The sequence below is a fragment of the Watersipora subatra genome, chromosome 2 (genome assembly GCF_963576615.1).
Source record: "Watersipora subatra chromosome 2, tzWatSuba1.1, whole genome shotgun sequence".
NCBI lineage: Eukaryota > Metazoa > Bryozoa > Gymnolaemata > Cheilostomatida > Watersiporidae > Watersipora > Watersipora subatra.
The window spans coordinates 37,410,178-37,427,263 of NC_088709.1; the positions used below are offsets into that span (position 1 = coordinate 37,410,178).

General features: G+C 33.1%; 1 protein-coding gene across 3 annotated transcripts; it reads right to left on the bottom strand.

Annotated features, from left to right (window-relative positions):
- Positions 1-319: 319 nt before the first annotated feature.
- Positions 320-7,998, bottom strand: LOC137386937 (C-type lectin domain family 4 member F-like). Of its 3 annotated transcripts, XR_010977854.1 has the most exons (8): positions 7,884-7,998; positions 6,847-6,921; positions 5,865-6,022; positions 3,957-4,943; positions 3,680-3,796; positions 2,459-2,536; positions 1,246-1,343; positions 320-453 (listed from the first exon to the last, which is right to left on the bottom strand). XR_010977854.1 is itself a non-coding variant. In XM_068073171.1 (7 exons), the coding sequence occupies exons 4-7, from the start codon at positions 4,656-4,658 to the stop codon at positions 2,162-2,164; spliced, it is 945 nt and encodes a 314-aa protein (XP_067929272.1). In that variant the 5' UTR covers positions 4,659-4,943; positions 5,865-6,022; positions 6,847-6,921; positions 7,884-7,998; the 3' UTR covers positions 2,109-2,161. The 3 variants fall into 3 exon arrangements, 2 of the variants coding, with proteins under 2 accessions (XP_067929272.1, XP_067929273.1); XM_068073171.1 differs by lacking the exons at positions 320-453; positions 1,246-1,343 and adding an exon at positions 2,109-2,209; XM_068073172.1 differs by lacking the exons at positions 320-453; positions 1,246-1,343; positions 7,884-7,998 and adding an exon at positions 2,109-2,209 and having other exon boundaries at positions 5,865-6,142; positions 6,847-6,894.
- Positions 7,999-17,086: the final 9,088 nt, after the last annotated feature.

The following is a 17,086-nucleotide window of genomic DNA, read 5'->3' on the forward strand; positions in this document are numbered from 1 at the left end:
GATATTATTGAACTATTAATTATATTATTAAATAATACAAAGACATCTTTGAGATAATGCAGCAATTTCTTTTGGCAAATTTGGCGTAATTATCACCAATTAGAAATGAACTCTCATTGCGTAGGTGTCCAATAAGTTTCTTTGTGTAATGTTGCAGCAATGAAAAATAAAGGAAAGGAGTTTGTTTCAAACGGTGTGCTCCCCATTAGAGTACAGCGTGCATCAAATAACAAGTTATTAGTAACTTACACCAACTTTCTTCAGAACAACAGCTATTGCCTTGTTCCTAGCTTGGTCAATCACTTCTGACGCTGTAACCCGCCATTGATGGTCATCTCTTCGACAGAAGTACTGAGTACCATATGTGTATACTTCATAATTGCTGTAACCATTACGAACAATCAGTCCGTATATCTCAGTCCCCGAAAATGCTGGAATATCATATGACTGCCCCTAGAAATCATACATCATGATGTGATTAGAATGTTCTTTGATATCCATAAAAGTAAGAAAATACAGTAAGATGCCGACTGAATGTCCAACTGCAATGTTATAAGCCTTTTCAAAAAGTGTCAGGCTTGGGCACTAGTCGCTTGACTTTCCTTGACTAAAAATGCTTTTTTCACTGCTCTGACTTGACTCTTAGTTTTGTAATAAAATAAGCTGAAGACTGGACTCTGCTCTTCTTTTGCTCTATTTATTTATATTATTATTATATATTATATTATTATATTTATATTTCAAAAGACTCTTTCAACTTGTCACTTATATGTATGTTATTTATATGTCCAAATTCAGTTAAAATACATCCAAAAGTAGTATTAGTAACAAAAAAGTCACTAAATTCTGAAGAGAAAATACTGTTTGTTGAGTTTATGGTAATTTAGGCTATTATTTTTCCCATGAGACATAAGCAGAGAAGTTATTCTAACACGTACATTCTGTACTCGGATACTCTTGGATCCCTTCAGACTTGACTCTAACTCTGCTCTTACAAAATTGTCATTCACAATGTCACTTGACTTTACTCTTATTACTGACTTTTGATGACGGCTTGTACTTCACTCTTTTACAATAAAATTTTATTTACTCTGACTTGACTCTGGACTCTTTGAAATCTCTACTCTGCACAAGTCTGATAAATATGGTTTAGTGCTACTATTAAAAAAACAGTACACTGTTTTGTTCGATGGTCAGAGAATCAAACGTTATAAACTAACATATCTCAGTAATATTGTTAATTACCTGTTCGCGATCAAGGAGGATGAAGAAATAATATCCTGTTTCAATACTTGAAGACTCTATGTAATGTTTGCATTGCTCATTGCTGGTACACAACACAACTAAAACATATGACAAAGCAATGATATAGATTACTTCACTAACCTATATCATTGGACAAAGTGTGACAATGTGTTGAACATTTAATGCAACTCTATGACTGATCAGACAGGACAAGCAAACAAACAACTAAGCAAAAAACAGTCAACTACAAGGAAGGGTGTCACTAGAGACGGCACGAGACAAGATCCTATCTGAAGAGACGAGAATAGGGTTGGCAAGACAGTGTCTCGTCGGGAATGTGTTTCGATAAAAAAAAACAATAATTAAATTGTGAATTATCTCCTTATTAAATACACAACTCCTTTCTTTTGTTGGGGAGAATGAAATAAAAACATGTTTTTATATATATTATGTCAGGTACTTTTTCTTTTTGGTGGCTCATTGCTGTTTTGTTCTCGTCTCCAAATTTGAAAAGCATTTTGTCTCGCCTTGTTTTGCCATCACTAGGTGTGGAGTCAATGAATCACTGAATGAGGCTAATATAAAACTAACAGCAATTATAGAGTACCAAGCATAAAAATACAACTTTCTATAGGATCTGCCAAAATATGAATCTAAACAAATGTTGCACTGTATTTTGATGCTTGCACTAATGCTTATTCAGACTAAAACAAAGCAATACAACTCACCCCCATCAGGAATTTGACATTTAAGAGATGACTGTGAAATAATAACAGACCAAATGTTCGTATAACACCAAATTACGACACATTGCTGTACTAGGTAAATACATAATTTATGCACTCTTGTGAATTACCTAGACAGCCTCTTAGCTAGCCCACGACATCATGCAATAAGCCGGGAGATAGTGAGAGCATCATCTCTCAGGTGGCAGATAGTGAAGTTGGTTCAGAATTTGACGGTGCTAGATAATAAAGATTTAATGCAATTTGTAACTAATGGAATGCCGCCCCAGCAACTTTCCAAATCCAAGGATATTTTCTAAGAAAAGTGTGAGACAGTCACTTAGATGTTACATTACTATAATATTTTGTGGGTTTTTACTAGCGTAATGTTATGAAAAATTGAAGCACACTAACAGTAAAGTTCAGTAAAAATATCTTGCATAACAACATTCGACCTTTTCATTGTGGCAATATATTGTAGAATATACCTGCTGAGAAACTTTGTTTTTGGCATATTGTCTCCATCTTTCTACAGAATCTGTACCACAGATGCCTCTGAACTCCCCCTGAAAATGCATAGAAACACATTTATAATGATGGCATAAAGAATGAGAGACTAAAGCGGAAAGAATATTTTACCACTATAATCTTAACCAGGCCTACCTGGACTCGGTACCACTGTACTCTTAACCAGGCCTACCTGGACTTAGTACCACTATACCAGGCCTACCTGGACTTGGTACATAACTTTTGGATTTTGTTTAGGTAGAAGCCTACTGAACTGCGATAGAATAACGTTTTTAAACTGAAAGTAATTTCAGACATGTTAACAGCAACTTCAAGCAGTCATTGACCATAATGTAAGTGCTTCAGTGTGCAAATTGGTCATATTTGCTAGCATATTTTGTTATTGACATATTATATTGACTGAGATTCTTCAAACTCCATTTCAAATCCAAGAGAACATGGATAATATTGGAACAAATGTCTGGTTTATGGGCTCTTTTTTTCTTACCTGAATTATGTCATTCGAGTGTAAATAAAGCAGCACTAACCATTTGCTGCAACAACACACATTGAATGAAATGGCTGCACATAGTTTAGATAGATGACCTGCAGGATTTAGTCTACACATTTTTATCACTCTTGCGAACGAATGAGAGAATGTTAAAAGTAAAGTAGATAATATTGGTTTTCTTGCAAAAAACCAAAAGGCTTCCAGATGTTCAATAATATGTCTGTTTAAACTAAAAAATGAAGATGCTAGCTTTCCTATGAAAAATCAAATGATTTGAAATAAAGAAAAAACTAACGAACAATAAAGAAATGCTAAATTTTAAACGATATTCCTTTGCAATAACATTGTGAAAATTATTAACATTAATTAACATTATTAAAAGATAAAAAATGGTGTAAAATGCCGAGGATCGACCTCCAGACTTTTAAACTCACTGACAAACACAATACCCATTGCCCCTCACAAAAGAAATTGTGCTTAATGTGGTATGACCTGAGTTGCAAAACTAGCTAACTTGTTTTATTAACCTACACTGTAAGATCTAGACAAAAAAAAATTCTAATAAATTATTATACCAAAAGACATTATTAGCTTGTTTGTTAGAAATCTCGTTTGTCGAAGACACTTCTCACAACACATAAATTAACCAAAAAGAGACAAATTTAATTGTAATTGTTAAAAGGGCACTTACCTCCATGATAACTACTGTTGACAGTAAGTTCTTCAGAGCTTGTCCAGCATTCACATCTGGCAACCTTAGCTGACACCTTGCACTCACTGCCTTTTTGTTCTTTCTTAAATCCTTTGACTAAAACAAACAATCAATATATTTGGCTCAAAGAATGTAAAACTCTTTCAGTAGACACAGAAGTGAAACTTCCTGTTGTGTAGCATTTGACTCAATTGAAGGAAATCTCTTTAAAACCGATTATGAATAAAACAAGAGTTGAATAACGAAATATAATAACCTTATCATTGCTTTCTGAAACAACAGAAAGAGAATCCTCATCTTGAGTTATACTAGTAGATCTTCCATGTTTTTTTCGTTTAAATTTCTCTCTGCTTCCAGATCTTTGCTTTCTTTTATGTTTCTTACTCTCCTTGACCATCATCTCCAGACCTTCTTTCCTGCTCTTCATCTCTGCCCCTGTTATCTGACCTTTTCTGCTCATCATCTCCATATCTGCTTTCTGACTTTTCACTCTCCCCGTCATCTTCCCACATGCTCTCAGACCTTCTTTCCTGCTCTTCACTTCTGCCCCTGCTATCTGATCATTTCTGCTCATCATCTCCATATCTGCTATCTGACCTTTCACTCTGCCCGTCATCTTCCCACATGCTCTCAGACCTTCTTTCCTGCTCTTCACTTCTGCCCCTGCTATCTGATCATTTCTGCTCATCATCTCCATATCTGCTATCTGACCTTTCACTCTGCCCGTCATCTTCCCACATGCTCTCAGACCTTCTTTCCTGCTCTTCACTTCTGCCCCTGCTATCTGATCATTTCTGCTCATCGTCTCCATATCTGCTCTCTGCCCTTTCACTCTGCCCGTCATCTTCCCACATGCTCTCAGACCTTCTTTCCTGCTCTTCACTTCTGCCCCTGCTATCTGATCTTTTCTGCTCATCGTCTCCATATCTGCTCTCTGCCCTTTCACTCTGCCCGTCATCTTCTATCCTGCTCATTGATCTTCTCTCCTGCCTGTCCTTGCCTTCTGATTTTTTTTTGCCTACACTCTCTGCCCCTGCTCTCAGATTGATCCGGCCCATACCTTCTGCCCCTTCTCTCTGACCTCTCTTGCCAATACCATCTTCGCCTGCTCTCAGAGCCATCCTCCACATACCCTCTGCTCCCACTCTCCAATCCCATATCCTGCTCAAATCCTGGGCTCCTACTCGCAGATCTTTGTCTTCTTTCCGGGTTCATTCTGTTTTCACTACGATCTTCTCCTTTGCTAAAAAGTGCTTATATCTAGTTAAATGGTTTGAAAGATATACAAACAAATCAGAATTAATTCATAAAAGCTGAAAAACTTCAATTATACAGACTATATAACATTAAAAAAATGTTGTAGTTCGAACATACTGTGATTTTTAGTTATATCTTATTACAGAAATTCATCTATAGTATTTAGTTATATCCTATTACCAGAATTCATCTATAGTATTTGGGAATTTTCAAAATTATAACTTTCCTAATCAACAACAATGAAACGAAAACTGAAAGCCTATCCTAAGACCCAACCTATAAGCCAAGAAACTGGTCAATTTAATTGAGAAACAGGTAAATAATTGCTATAGCCGCCTCTGTGTACTTAACTTTACATTGAACCACATAATTTATAGAAAGTTTTATGTAGATATGATTTGCATTACAAATTAAAAAAACTAATAATAGAATAAGACATGCGCAACAAAAAGATTCCCAAATTTGGTTTTTTGAAGTATTAAAAAGTTAAAATATGTTACACATTTTTGCAATTTAAAGATCAAATATTTTCATATTCCTAGTGAGTACAAGAACATAGACCAATAACAGTGCTTTAAAAAAACATGAAACTTTATCATTGTAAAACTTAATCATATTGAAACTCTTTCCAATCAAACCAGTCTTCATTTTTTTCACATTTAAAAGATAAACCTAAAAAGGAAGTTTTATGCATTTTATATTTCTGTCTAATTTTCACAGAAATCAATGTTTCCAAAATTTCTTTTCAGTAAAATATTAAGTTTCCATTTCTTAACTATCGAAAATCGGGGCTCCAGGTTTTTAACATAATCTGCAGGAAACCTCTATATTTGTGAAACCTTACTACAGTAATACATTTAATGGATAATAATTTACTCACATAATTATAGGAAAACATATTACTAACGTCTCAATGTAAATATAGAAGCGGATGTGGGTTGATTTCCGCTTTATAGCTTTAATAATCTCTCCCATGGACTCGGATGGTTGGAAATACGGTCCCGTGTTCCTTCCAAGATGTACGGTGGTGCGTGTTGGAGTAACAAAACTTTCCATTTCAAACTCCTTCATTAATTTAGAAGATAGCGTGGAAAAATTGATATCTAATTTTATAGAAGATAGCGTGGAAAAATTGATATCTAAATTAATGGAGTAATTCTCCAGTCTCTTACCAGATGTTTTACACTGCAAAACAAGACACAATAGATTAGAAAGAAAAACATCATAGAGCAATGCCCTCTATCTGGAATGTCTCAAAAAACTGAGATAAAAATTACCTCAAACCCACAATTGTAATAGCCAAAGATCAAACTTTCCAAAATGCACAATTGCACCATGTAAGTTCAATACTGGCCAATAGTTGTTCACAAAATATATTTGCTAAAGGGTATACAAGAAGCTGAGATATATGTAAACATATGATTTTAAAAAATGGATATAAAACTTTTACTGCTTTTATATGTATTTTTAGATTAGCAAAAACAATTGGGACTTTGAATTGACATTGTTACACTGATATATAATGATTTTAAATAGAGGTTTTAATATCTGTTTGGAGCCGCCTTTATGATCTGAGTGATTCCAGTCGGTAATAGATAAAATTTGAAAAAGCATGAGCTACCAGTTTTTAGTACACCAAAAAGCCAAAGAGCCTCTTTGTTTCTGCAACAGTTCTAACCTACTAATGGCACAACTATTAAATGCAACTTGCAATTCCTTAGTCATTCAATACACCATCTACAATATTGATTTAGTTTCATATGCTTTTCTCTAATCAGAACATTCATATTTCAAATAATAAGAAAACAAATTATTAGTTAAAAAATATTACTATTTAAATAATAACACATCAATATTGTTAAATATGTATATAAGTTACTGATACTCACTTGCACAAACTTTTCATTTCTTTGTAGTTTCATACCAATCGTAGCTTTGCATTCCTGCTTTCTAGGACTTTGTCCCTACAAGTTAAAAAATAAACTAGATAATTGATTTTCAAAAAAAAATCGAAAAGGCTTCCAGATATAAATCTGCTGTTTTAACCCAAAAATATTGATATTGTCTTTCCTATAAAAATCCAATGATTTTAGATGAAAACAAATTAAGTAAAAAGGAAAACTGATAAATTTGAACTGACACTCTTCTGCAATAATATTGTGAGCCATCAAAAAGGAGATATGTATATATGCAATACAGCTATATTGAGAATTGAACCTCAGACACCAGTCATCACAAGTGACAAGTGCAGTATCCACTGCACCACAGTGGACACTGTATTGGAATATAATATCGGATAGGAATATAAGCTTTAAGTTTCAGGGTGGTCTAACATGTTATTGGTATACAAACCTATTTGTTCAAACTAGGCAAAGCTAAGTTGATCCAGTATACCTATTTGGCTAATGTATAAGTTTTATTTATTCAAAAGTAGCAACTTACCCGAAAATGCAAGTAATGGAGTGACAACGAAAACTTTGGAACAAAGTCTTGAGAAAATGATTGATGACACAGTTTAGGTCATAAATAATGATCCATAGAATATTACAATGTCTATTCTTTTACAAATTTGTTGCCCCTAACTTCAACGGTTCTTTAGATATTCATAATTAAAAGAGAGAACATAATATTGGCTGCCAATGCTGCCACAGAGACCCCCTAGGTGTATAAAAGAAATCATTATCAAGGTTTGAGGTACTATCTACCAAAGCTCAAATTTTCAAGCTCTTAGCTCTGGCCAGTTCTGAGATCACCGAGTGAGAATCTTTAGGAAATAAAAAGACAGAAGATGAAATAACAAAAACAATAGTCTTCCAAATATAATCCGGAACCCTAATAACACACTAGTCTTCCAAATGAAATATGGAAGATCAGTCACTTGGATTCTTAAAAATAACTATATTATCATATCGTAATCAATACATACCCTATCAGATATGTAAGTCGAAAGCCGAGTCGCGACCGCAACATCCTTTTTCAAGTCTTCGAACTTTTTATTATCGGCGGAGAATAGGTGTATATCTTTGGAAGTAAGATTACTTAATTGATCTATTGTGTTTATCTGTAGCAAAAGCCAAAACAAGAAGGTAAAACAAACTGATGTGGTTAAAATTAATTACAACTCTAAAACAATGACATGAATTGTTAGGGTTTGCTTTTCATCATATCTTACACTTACATACACTTGCGTAAATTTTTATTAACTTTTACCAGTCAAAGTATCAAACTGTTAAAGTTAAAAAACTGAAGTTGCCTTTTTCCAAAATAAGCAAAATAACTTTTTTGTGCATGATACTCAGTACAATATAAGGGTATGATACTCAGTACAATATAAGGGCATGATACTCAGTACAATATAAGGGTATGATACTCAGTACAATATAAGGGCATGATACTCAGTACAATATAAGGGCATGATACTCAGTACAATATAAGGGTATGATACTCAGTACAATATAAGGGCATGATACTCAGTACAATATAAGGGTATGATACTCAGTACAATATAAGGGCATGATACTCAGTACAATATAAGGGCATGATACTCAGTACAATATAAGGGTATGATACTCAGTACAATATAAGGGTATGATACTCAGTACAATATAAGGGTATGATACTCAGTACAATATAAGGGTATGATACTCAGTACAATATAAGGGCATGATACTCAGTACAATATAAGGGCATGATACTCAGTACAATATAAGGGCATGATACTCAGTACAATATAAGGGTATGATACTCAGTACAATATAAGGGCATGATACTCAGTACAATATAAGGGCATGATACTCAGTACAATATAAGGGTATGATACTCAGTACGATATAAGGGTATGATACTCAGTACAATATAAGGGTATGATACTCAGTACAATATAAGGGCATGATACTCAGTACAATATAAGGGTATGATACTCAGTACAATATAAGGGCATGATACTCAGTACAATATAAGGGTATGATACTCAGTACAATATAAGGGCATGATACTCAGTACAATATAAGGGTATGATACTCAGTACAATATAAGGGTATGATACTCAGTACAATATAAGGGTATGATACTCAGTACAATATAAGGGCATGATACTCAGTACAATATAAGGGTATGATACTCAGTACAATATAAGGGTATGATACTCAGTACAATATAAGGGCATGATACTCAGTACAATATAAGGGTATGATACTCAGTACAATATAAGGGTATGATACTCAGTACAATATAAGGGTATGATACTCAGTACAATATAAGGGCATGATACTCAGTACAATATAAGGGTATGATACTCAGTACAATATAAGGGTATGATACTCAGTACAATATAAGGGCATGATACTCAGTACAATATAAGGGTATGATACTCAGTACAATATAAGGGTATGATACTCAGTACGATATAAGGGTATGATACTCAGTACAATATAAGGGTATGATACTCAGTACAATATAAGGGCATGATACTCAGTACAATATAAGGGTATGATACTCAGTACAATATAAGGGCATGATACTCAGTACAATATAAGGGTATGATACTCAGTACAATATAAGGGCATGATACTCAGTACAATATAAGGGTATGATACTCAGTACAATATAAGGGCATGATACTCAGTACAATATAAGGGTATGATACTCAGTACAATATAAGGGTATGATACTCAGTACAATATAAGGGTATGATACTCAGTACAATATAAGGGTATGATACTCAGTACAATATAAGGGCATGATACTCAGTACAATATAAGGGCATGATACTCAGTACAATATAAGGGCATGATACTCAGTACAATATAAGGGCATGATACTCAGTACAATATAAGGGTATGATACTCAGTACAATATAAGGGTATGATACTCAGTACAATATAAGGTAGTGAAAGAACAAATTTCTATTTTCCACCTTTTCAACTTTAGGCCTACTCTGGAATGTTTCTGGAATGTTTGTCAAGAGCACTCTCCTAGATAATGATGCCACCAGACAAGATCTATTCTTGAAAAATGAGAATGGGTTGACAAGACAGTGTCTCGTCGGGAATGTGTTTTAATAAATATGACGATGAAATTGTGAATTATCTCTTCTTTAAAAAGACAACTCATTTTTTGTTGGTCAGAATGAAATAAAAAAGCATATTTTTGTCGATGTCAGTTCAGTTTTCTTTTTGGTGTCTCATTTCTCATTTTGAAATTTTAAAGGCATCTTGTCTCGCCTCATGCAATGCTTGCCCAGTTTTGCCTTCACTATCACTATGCCTAGACAGTGTAAACATCCTAGATAGATGCCTTAGGATGTCTTACGCAACTATTTTCCACACTGTTCACATAAATCCCAGATGCTCAGCAACTAGTTGTGACCATGATATCATTGATATAATCCATATCAATGCTTACACAAAGGAACTTTTCCTTATAGGACATGTATGTGAATGTGAATCAGCTGCGTAAAGCGCAAGCTTTACGCAGCTGATAAGTTGGAAATGCTTTAGACAGACCCTTGTTCAATAGCGTTATGCTAAAAATTGTTTTTTTTTTCATTTATGCCTTTATTAGAACAAGCACAGCAGTTAGGGCTAGAATCCTGCTAGAATAGTTTTGTCAGAATGGCACAAAATTGGTTTAAACAGACAACCTTTTAATGAAGAGATCTAAACAATTGTGACTGTACCATGTTAACAACACCCTACTCTTTAGATATTATCAACGATAAAAAGCTTTGACCAATCATCATCGTAATATAAAGTTATATTGAAAAGAAACATCGACATTTACAAAATGTTTTTTGTATATATTGTGAGGAGAAAAGAAATTCAAAAAATAAGAAATTAAACAATTTAACGTCTAATATTGTTTATTTATGTAAAAACCAAATGATTAGGAAGTTATTAAAAATTGTTGACAGATGATTTTCATTAGTAGGGTCAACCGTAGCATTATTCAATTCTGGCTTATGTATGGTGAAAACTTACGTTTTTGGTGAACAAATCTAGATAGATGTGATCAAGCTGGTGTTTCTGCAATTAGATTAAACATACAAATTGAACAAAATTCTTCACTCCATTCAGTTCAGGTACATACATGTATGTAAATAACGGCTAGTCAAAGGGTTTGCATGTGACAGTACCCTAAAACCAAATTCTACAATTATTTCTTCCAAATTAAGTTGGCTTACCCAGTGTCAGTTGGTTTTCTCCACTTCTAATATCTCAGTTACCTCAATGTATGTGCATGTCAAATAACTGACAACAATTGATATTTGGAACAACAAAAAATCATACTCTGTTTGGTAGTGCCACCAGCAACTCGCCTTTTGTGTATTGCACTTCAAAGTTGTTTTTTCCTAGAAACTGAATAAAGCAACTCCAACAAAATATAATTGGTTTTCCTATGGAAAATCAAAATGTTTCCGAACGTTTAATAATATGCCTGTTTAAAGTAAAATAAATCAAGGATATAAGCTTTCCTACAAAAATACAATGATTTAACATAAAATACAATTAATCGACAAAAAGATTGCTAGATTTTAAATGATTTTTCTGTGCAATAATATACGTAATTGTAGTCTCTAAAAAAGGAAAAAAGGGTGCACAACCCCAAGGATCAACCTTTGGACTTTTAAATTCACTCTCAAATGCAATACCTACTGCATCACAGTAGACACTGTGCTTTACAGTAATATACTATCTAATACAGATATACAGTGTAGGCTTTAAATTTCAGGGTGGTCTTTTGTGTGGTCTAACATGCTATTGATATAAGAAAAGTTGTTTGCTCAAGCAACACAATGCATGGTGATCCAAAACACCCTTTTGGCGAATATCTAAAAAAATAAAGTCAAAGTAGTTAATGGCCCCAAAAAGCGAGTTACGGAGTGACAACTAAATTTATGGCGCAAAGTATTGAGAAAACCTTTTATGACACAGCTTAGGTCCTAAATAATGATCCGTAGAAAATTGAAATGTCTATTCTTTTACACAATTTGGTGCTTCCAACTTCCACGGTGTTTTAGATATACATAATAAAAAAAAAACAGTTTTTGCTGTAAAGCCTGCTGCAGAGACACCCTAGGTGTATAAAAGAAATCAATTATCAAGGTTGGATGTTCTACCCATAGAGTTATCTCCCCCTAGAGTGATAACTGTGCATTCAACAACACGAGCGTTTCCGGTGCCAACAAGGAGCGTTTAGGCCACGCCCCTTTTTTGTGCTAGTCAATCGTAGTGATCCACAGAACAATAACGTCAGCCATGAGAATGATCATGAATTTCCATTTAAGACAGTAATTATTGCTCTTATTAAAGAAATGATGATTATAGTTTATTACTCTAATATATGCTTATTATTTAAAGCAATTCAATACCTACATGCATTTCAAAGGCACTGAATAGATGGTGTTAAGTAAGTGAGTTAATGCAATCAGTTACTCCAATGATATACAGCCCCACACATGAGGGGCTGTATATCATTGGTTATTCATAGTCTCATAGATAAGATAGATAGTCATACTGGGGTTGTATTACATTGGTGTGATGGGAAGCTAATCGACTGCCATCAACTGAAAGTATTGACGTTGTATGGTGATAGAGTGATTCATTGTCACCTCAGTTCACAAACAGCCCTTGCATGTAATATTAGATTTCAATACATATCAATCAAATACATAGACTAGCTTGAAGCAAAGATGTCCACTAGTTAGTGGACATCTTTGCTTGATGTAAGCAAGCAAAAAGTTTGAAAGTTAGAGTGGCAAATGTTGTTATATGTTAGATAAAAATAAATTATACTTAATTATACTAAATTAACATTATTTAAAAATAAAATAGACTTTTTATTACTTTATTTATTAAATAAAGTAATAAAAAAGTAGTTGTGAATTACTTTATTTATTAAATAAAGTAATAAAAATTAGCTATGATTACAATAATTTTTTATTTTACATGTAATCATAGCTAAACAGATTATATTTATCATTACTTGCTAATTATTTTACATTTAAACACATTTGCAGTTTCGTTTTTCTTCTTAATTCATTTTAACAAAAAACTTTTCTCATGATATGAAGTTTAAATGTGGTAGTTGTTTGAAAAAGCTTGAAAACATTTACCGTTGTTTTTATTTTCTCTCTTCTCTTCATTTATTTCAATTACACAAAACACTTTTCATAATATGTAGTTTGAAAGTTAAAGTGGTAAATGTGGTTATATGTTAAATAAAAATAAACTATACTTAATTCTACTAACTATAATTATATATAAAAATAAAATAGACTTTTTTATTACCTTATTTATTAAATAATTTTTCATTGTAATCATAGCTAAACAGGTTATATTTAGCCATTACTTGCTAATTATTTTACATTTAAACACATTTACAGTTTTATTTTTTTTCCTAATTTATTTCAACAAAACACTTCTTTCATGATATGAAATTTAAAAGTTGTAGTTTGAAAAAGCTTGCAAACCTTTAGAGTTGTTTTCTTTTTCCTCTTAATTCATTTAAACTGCTTAAAAATATTTTCTCATGATATGAAGTTTAAAAGTTAGAATAGTAAATGTTATATAAAAATAAATTTTCTGTCCAAATACTTTTTTATTACTCGGGCAAGACCGGGTAGTACAACTCATAGTTGATGGCAGTTGATTAGCTTCCCATCACACCAATGTAATACAACCCCAGTATGACTATATATGTTATCTATGAGTAACTGCTTGCATTACCTTCACTTTCACTCACTATCTATTCAGTGCCTTGGCAAGTCATGTAGGTATCAGGGATTGCGTGTATGTCACAATTTCCATTTTCATAATTCATTTCCATATTATTTCCATTTCCATAAAAGTTCCATAATTCATTTCCATATTAATTCCATTTCCATAATTCATTTCCATATTATTTCCATTTCCATATTATTTCAATTTCCATAATTCATTTCCATATTAATTCCATTTCCATAATTCATTTCCATATTAATTCCATTTCCATAATTCATTTCCATATTATTTCCATTTCCATATTATTTCCATTTCCATAATTCATTTCCATATTAATTCCATTTCCCTACTTCATTTCCATAGTATTTCCATTTCCATATTATTTCCATTTCCATAAAAGTTCCATAATTCATTTCCATATTAATTCCATTTCCATAATTCATTTCCATATTATTTCCATAGCATTTCCATAATTCATTTCCATAATTCATTTCCATATTATTTCCATTTTCATACCATTTCCATACTTGTAAAATAAAATGTCCATATCCATTTCCCTAAAATTATGGAAATATTTGTGTTTATGGAAATGAAAAAGTAAACATTTCCATAATATGTTTAGCAATCCCTGGTAGGTATTGAATTGCTTTAAATAATAAGCATATATTAGAGTAATAAACTATAATCATCTTTTCTTTAATATGAGCATTAATTACTATCTCAACTGGAAATTCATGATCCTTGTTTAAGCCTTCTCATGGCTGATGTTATTATCTAGTCAATCACTACGACTGACTAGCACAAAAAAGAGGCGTGGCCTAAACGCTCTTTGTTGGCACCGGAAACACTCGCGTAGTTATCACTCTAGGGGGAAATAACTCTATGGTTCTACCTACCAATGCTCAAAGTTTCAAGCTCTTATCTCTAGTTCTTAGATCACCGAGGCATAGGTTTTATGAAATTAGAAGAAAGAAGATGGAATACTGACAAAAACAGCATAAAGAGGCATAGCAAAATACCTTTTGCTTGTCTCCCTCATAGCTATACATTATTGTTTTCAGACGAACTTTTTACAATTTTACTTACAGTCCTGCTAATTTTTAACTTTGTGAACTTACTAATAATAACTTTTTAATACTTTCATTTTGGGAAAACAAAATTTATTTTCTGGCAAAAAAATTAATCTTAGTTCAGATAATAAACAACTAACAGGTTTACTGGCACATGTGAAAAATCGCACAAACCTGTAACAAATCTTTCAAAGTCATCATCTTTGCTTGAACAATCCTAGCACTAATAAATGATCCAAAACAGGAAAAGTGGTAGATTATTTGTTACATATAATATATATTTATGTAACAAATGCTCAGCACCAGAAATAATTACATACCTATCACTGCTGCGACAGACATACTACCTCCTATGGCGCCTTACAGTGCCTCGCGTTGCGCGTTCACAACTCGAGTTGCAAACTCAGGACACTATAATTCGCCATTAGCTCTAGTTTTACAGTACATATATAGTTTAATTTTTATTAGCTAACGGGTGCCTATTGATGTACCATTGTTAATATAAAAAAATATATGGTTATGCTACCGTAATACCAATATATTGCAATTTACTTTTACAAAGTTGCGTTGTGTGTTTACAACTCGAGTTGTGAACATGGATCGCTAGGCACTGTAAGGCGCCATAATATCTTCTAAAATGATGATTAGTGCTTCTATAAATAGATAGGTCATCAGCTGGCATTGCACCAACCAGGAGTAAGCTGAGGAGCAAGCGAGAGAAAGAAATTGGAAATATTTAAATCAGAGCCTCGTTATGATAGATAGAACTTGAAAAGTACAGCAAAAACATCATTCACACAAGTGGTGACTAAAAGAACTGCACAGGAGACGGTGCAGGATTAACAACTCCAAATATGAATACTGGTGTGTTTTGAAGGAAACATTTAAAAATATTATATGGCCTTTGTGCTTCTTTAGCAATAACTGCAGCTTCAGCATGCTTCCAAATGTATCATAGCTAGAGAAACAGTTATGAGAAGAAATAATTTGAAACATGTTTATTTGTATTTACCTGTATCACAAACGCATAATACATGGTTACAATATTATAAATAAGACTGTACCAGGGATTTTTCTTAAAATCGATTTTCGATAAATTAATATTCCTAAGGGGTTTCAAACAGCCCAAAACATTGCCTGCAAAACGCTCAATTTGACAGGTCTAATCTTTTTGTGTTGGTTTAAATACTATCATAATTACCTAAATTAAAAATAGAATTTATCTCTACTGAGCAGTGGTTGATGTTTCAAGCCCACCTTCATATTGGACAATTTGGCCTTTAATCTCTAACTGCTAGTAAATTATACCTCCAAATACACCGATGCCCATAGCCATCTGAAACTTATTTCTTGACAAAAGCTAAAGTTGAGAAACAAATACTAAACTTTCCCTTTTATTACAACACTTCATTGCTTTCCATATCAAATCAAATTAAACGTTTAAACTTTCTTGCTAACATCGAAGAAAATTTCTACTTCATTTTCATTTTCGCCAGGAAGAACTTTATCACAACCGATTGTGTGCATAACAAATCAGCCTGCTCAAAAAATATTATACCTTGACTGTGCTTCTTATCGGCAACTAAAGGGAGCGCAAATGCGGTTCCGTAAATGAAACGACACTCCAATTACGTACTTTGTTTTTTAAACCCGGGTTAGTTTTGCGTAACACAACTCGAGTTCGTCAAAATTCAGGCCGAGTTGTGCAACTCAAGTTGTGAACGCGCAACGCGAGGCACTGTAAGGCGCCATATAATACCCATATCGGCACCGATACCGATATTGAAAGCGGGGCAACTCTAGAACATACACCCTTTGACTATATTGCACAATATGAAGTGGAAATATTAGGCCATCATGGTTATATTTATAAAATAATTGAGTGTGAAACATGGTTCTCATGATGATTTTGATACTATTGTATTGCACTTCCCAATAGATCTGAGATCCAATGGATTATCGGTTGTTAGTTGTACGTGAATACTATGTTTATTTGATATATATGCATATACCGATATATCGTGAATCTAAAATGAAATTAAATGAAAAGTAAATAATAAGAAAAGAGGCGATAGCAAATTTGATAGCATGTGAAAGTAGCATAGAAGATGTATAAAAAGTCGAAATAATATGTAGCAGATAAAACAATACTAACAAATTAGGATTTGGTATGAATGAGTATTGTAATGGATTTACTGAGCTGAGCTTTCTCTAATTATCATGAGTGCTCAACTATTCTCGGATTAGCCCAAAAGCAGCTTGCGCAGAAAGCCCATAGATTAACACCCAGCCCTTGCTATATAAGCAAAGGTGCTCCTGTGTTAAGAGGTAGGGATAAA

Bases quoted from the DNA above. Each gene is read 5' to 3' on its own strand.
- LOC137386937 (XM_068073171.1), bottom strand. From the start codon at position 4,658: ATGACGGGCAGAGTGAAAGGGCAGAGAGCAGATATGGAGACGATGAGC. The intron at 2,537-3,679 runs GTAAGTGCCCTT...ATGCATTTTCAG, and splicing joins CAACAGTAGTTATCATGGAG to GGGGAGTTCAGAGGCATCTG. The intron at 2,210-2,458 runs GTATATTCTACA...TTTATTATCTAG, and splicing joins AAAACAAAGTTTCTCAGCAG to CACCGTCAAATTCTGAACCA.